This window comes from Notechis scutatus, chromosome 12 (assembly GCF_049901735.1).
Source record: "Notechis scutatus isolate UNSWTSFEM ecotype Mainland chromosome 12, rNotScu1.2, whole genome shotgun sequence".
Lineage (NCBI taxonomy): Eukaryota > Metazoa > Chordata > Lepidosauria > Squamata > Elapidae > Notechis > Notechis scutatus.
This window is the reverse complement of record NC_142020.1, coordinates 16,890,912-16,895,248: the sequence shown is the minus strand read 5'-3', so window position 1 is coordinate 16,895,248 and position 4,337 is coordinate 16,890,912. Positions and strand designations below refer to the sequence as shown.

At 58.3% G+C, this 4,337-nt stretch overlaps 1 protein-coding gene across 2 annotated transcripts; it reads left to right on the top strand.

Annotated features, from left to right (window-relative positions):
* Positions 1 to 1,765, top strand: CEP20 (centrosomal protein 20). Of its 2 annotated transcripts, XM_026683329.2 has the most exons (5): positions 1 to 147; positions 324 to 521; positions 788 to 872; positions 1,274 to 1,435; positions 1,675 to 1,765. In XM_026683329.2, the coding sequence occupies exons 1-4, from the start codon at positions 120 to 122 to the stop codon at positions 1,395 to 1,397; spliced, it is 435 nt and encodes a 144-aa protein (XP_026539114.1). In that variant the 5' UTR covers positions 1 to 119; the 3' UTR covers positions 1,398 to 1,435; positions 1,675 to 1,765. The 2 variants fall into 2 exon arrangements, with proteins under 2 accessions (XP_026539114.1, XP_026539113.1); XM_026683328.2 differs by having other exon boundaries at positions 1,274 to 1,765.
* The last annotated feature ends 2,572 nt before the right edge of the window (positions 1,766 to 4,337 follow it).

Sequence of the window (4,337 nt, the reverse complement as noted above, 5' to 3'; positions counted from 1 at the left end):
ACTCAGCATCCCCCCCGCGCTCGCTGCTGAGTCAGGCCGCGCTACGATTGGCCGGGCCGGGCCAATGGAGGCGGTCCTCGGTCGCTCGGCGTCTGTGTTCCGGCCCCGCCCCTCCCAAGATGGCGACGGTCGCCGAGCTGAAAGCGGGTAACGGCGGCGGGCGAGGCGGGGCGGCCGGAGCTCCTCGCTGGGCCCGCCCGCGCAACGGCCGGGGGTGCCAGGAGCGGGCGAGCGGGCGAGCGGGCGGGCGGGCGGGCGGGCGGGCGGAAGGCGGCGGTGGGGCCGCTCCTGTTGAACGGCGGCGCGCCTCTCTCTCCGCGCAGCCCTGAAGGAGGCGCTGGCTCGGAGCGGGGCGCTGGGGCAGGTTCGGGCCCGCGTCCGGGCAGAGGTCTTCGCCACGCTGGACGACCCGGGCGAGCCGCGCCCCGCCGCCTCCCGCGAGACCCTCCTGTTGAACGAGCTCATCCGCGAGTACCTGCAGTTCCACCGGTACAACTCGAGCGCCTCCGTCTTCCTGGCCGGTGAGGAAGGTTTTTTGGGGGTGTCCGAGAGGCCATCCATCCGGCCACCTGCAGGAGGGGCGGAAGAACCATGGGGTCCCGGAAGGCTGTGCCGCCTTTGCAGAGAAGGGCTCCGGGAAGAGCCCGGCGGGCGGAACACCGCCCCCCCGCGCCCCTATCAGGCTAGGGAGCCCGGGCAGCCTCCGGACAAGCCACCCCGCCAGACCGGTCCCCGCATCTCTATCCGGCCGTCCTCGGAGCTGAGCCCCCCCCCCCGTGTGTTGCAGAGTCCGGCCAGCCTGAAATCCCCTTGGACCGAGATTTCCTCGCCAAGGAGCTGCACGTCGTTGAAGACCCAAGCAGCAGATCCGTGTAAGAAGGCGACCGGCTCTCCCTAGGTTTTTCTCCCTTGGTCAAACATTGGCTGCCTCCTAGTCCAGCTCCCAAATCATTTGCAAGCGGGCAGTGGTCATTTTTGCAACCCTTAAAAGCAACCCTTTTTCCAGCTGCAGGTTGTTATTTCTGAGGTTGCATGTGGGCGCCTGGCTGGCTGTTGCATTTAGAGGCTGATAAATCCACCCCAATGTCCTCCTTGTGCAATGAGCCCTGCTGGATTTGGAGAGCTTGATTGCTGAGTGACTTACCTTGTGCCTTTCTTTCTCTTCCTGGGGGGGTCCCTCTCTGCAGACCCCACTGAAGTAGGCAGCTGTGAAGGAACCCTTTAGAAGAATCTCCTCTTTAAGGGTTGGGGTTCTTCTCCTTTCTCTTAACAGGCCCCTTTTGTATGGAATTCTAACTCAGCTGTTGCGAGGCAATGAAGAGAAGGGCCCCCCCACATCCCCTGGAGGCCCCTCAGTGGCCCCTTCAAAGTGGACTACCAGCAAGCCATCTCATTGAAGTCATTAAATGGGTACAGCATCCTCCAACCGACAGATGTGTGTATATATTAATAATAGTTTATTACAAATGTGCTGCCTGACTCTCAGTGACTTTGGGCAGCTCACAAGTTACAGGGAAATCAATGAACGGTGGAGTCAGCCAGGGATCTTCCTCACCAAAGACCTGGGTTAAGAGCCAAGTTGTCAAGGCTCTTTTAAACAATGCTTGTCTGCGTCACCACATTGCAACCTGTGCTTGGATACTAAGGCCTTAATGGCTTTATCTTAACTTTCAGAAACTGTTGCAGACTCGGAACATGGTGAGACTTTTGAAGATATGTGGGGTTCACAAGGCATCCATGAATAAAGTATAACTGCATTTTTTATGAGGAGCAGCTGTTTACATTTATTATTGTGGTAATCTCCTGTTTGGTCCGATAAAAACGGTTGGCTCAGAAGGCCCACAATCATCTATACGTTCAGTGTTTCAGATCACTCAGCAGAAGATCTCTGTACTAGGTAAAAGTTGACTGTGACTTAATGGCCCTTAACTCACCTGGTTGTTTAACAGCACAGTAAAAGAACCCAATGCACACCAGTTCCCCCCCCCCTTAGAGGAAGGCATACCTCAGCTGTGTGAGGGAGGGGAAAAGTCAAGTCTTTTGAGAAGTGTGCGACATCTCAAGGCCACACTGATTTCCCAGGCCTTCCTCTGCTGCAACTCAACTGACAGATCTGGCACGCTCACGAGGCAAGGGACGTGGACAGAGGCCGCAGGTCTCTTGAAGGGGAGCCCCAGAGGGACTCGCTTCAGCACTGCAGCCGTCCTGGGATGGCGCGGCTAGCTTTTCCTTTCCGGCCATGAGGCAGTGGTCACTGCCGGTCCAGAGCTTCCCCACCCCCACCCATCAGGACAGGGCGGTTGGGCCTCGTGATCTGCTACTTTGGCTGGAGGAGAGTAGCTGTCCTTCGATAGCTTCCAGCTTGTTTCTGACATCATTGGAGTCCGGTCAGCTGCCGTGATGCATGTTGGTCTCCTCCGTATGTTTCCCTTTGAGGCGAGTGGAAGCCCCGCTGCAGTTCCTGACGGTTTCTGCCCACCAAGCGTCCTTCTTCTGCAAGGTGTCCTGCAGCCGCCCTTCCTTCCCCGCTCCAGCTCCGTCCTCCTGCCCATAAATCATCCCTTGCTTGGCATTCTTGCTTGTCAGCCAGCCGCCTAAAGGCCAGGAAAGGGTTTCCACTCCTTTTTAAGCTGTGGCCATTGAGAGGTGCAGATATGTATAAAACAGCTTCGCAGCTCTTCCAGTAGGGTCGGCTTCCCATCTTCTGCAAGGCGTGTCACCCTCCAAGAAGCACCCATGAGAGCCGGTGGCTGCTGCCCGGCCACCCGTGTGCCTCCCTCGGCTTTCCCTGCCAGGTCTCTCTCTCCCCCTCCCTCCCTCCTTCTCTATCTCCCTCCATCTCTCTATATCTATCTACCTCTCTCTCTCCCTCTATCTCTATATCTATCTACCCCTCTCTTCCCCCCTCTGCGTTTGCCTGATGAAGAGACGTTGCTCTGTCCATCACTGCGTGAATTGCTGGGTGCCCCAGAGCCTGAACCTGCCCAGCAAGGCCAGGGTGGGACTTGCTGCCTGGCAACACCTGGCATGGCTTGTGGGGCACAAGTAAAGAGAAACTGGGCTCACCCACATTGGGGCTGCTGCTTCAAAAGGGCATTGGCCCCTCTAGGATAATCTCTGAGGTCTGGGACCCCTCTTGGCAAAGGGTGGGCAGGGGGCCCACCGGGCAAACAGTCTGATGTCCTGTGAAAGCGGAGAGCCTGCTGCCCTGGCAGAGCCCAAGGTTTGGGAGGGGCAGTGGAGTTGCTGCACAGCTGGAGAGCATCAGGCCAGCCTTGGCAGGCAAGCCCCCCCCCAGTCAGGCTTGGACAAGACTCCTGTCCCCAGGGCAGCAAGTGGGTCAGCCAGCCTCCCCCTCCTCCCCTGCCTGCCTTGGGCTCCATATTTAGGCTGCTGCTGTTCTGCACATCTGCAGAGACATGGTTGCATCTGGAATGTGGACAGGGATTGCTGGAGGATCCTGGCATTCCCTATTTGGGATGCCTGAGGACCCTGGGCCGGCCAGCGTGTGGGGCCGGAGGCATTAGGGGGCTCAACCTCCTCCTGCAGGACCTCTTGCCTCTTTCCCTGCTGGGCCCAGGGAAGCCACTCCGCCCCTTCCTCCCGGTGCCCCAGGCCTTTTAACGGCCGTTTTTTGCCATTTAAGGACAGAGAGGCATTGGGGAGGTTTGCAGAGGTTCTCGGGAAGGGAGCACCAGGCAAGGTTTCTGCAGAAACAGCTGGGCATAAGCTGGGAAAAAGCGATCCCTTTCCTCTCCCCAGAGACGGGCCAGCCCAAAACAGCCCAAGGTCCCCACATGTTACATAAACAGGCCAGAGACAACACACAGCTCTGTCCTCCTTGGGAACGGCCGCCCCCACAGAGAGGGGCCTCTGTCTTAAGCTCTGCATCAAAGCCGGGGCCAGATAAGAGCGTGCTGAGGCCAGGGAGAAATGGGGGAGCTGCCTCTTATCTGCCCCGCCCCGCCCCCCCATCTCCCCTTTGCTGGCCCTGGCAGCGCATGAGAAAGCAGGAAGGGTTAAGCAGCTGCTCATATCTCTGGACCAGATGAAAGAAAGCTCCATTTTGGGAAATAGTGTTGCAATGGGAAGGCAGATAATTTCCGACCCATCCCATAATGCCAGGACACGAGTTACTAGGGGAGAAAAGGAGAGGGAGGGAATGGGGGTGAACTCTGGCTGCAAACCCATTGCTGGAGCCCTCTCCCCTCTCTCTCTCCTCACCCCCTGGCACAAGTCTTCATATCTGAGCCCTGGAGACTCTACTGGGGGGAGGAATATCTGTGGCCCCTCCCCTGAGCCCGTCACCTCTATATAGAGGGGACAGACTGCATCGG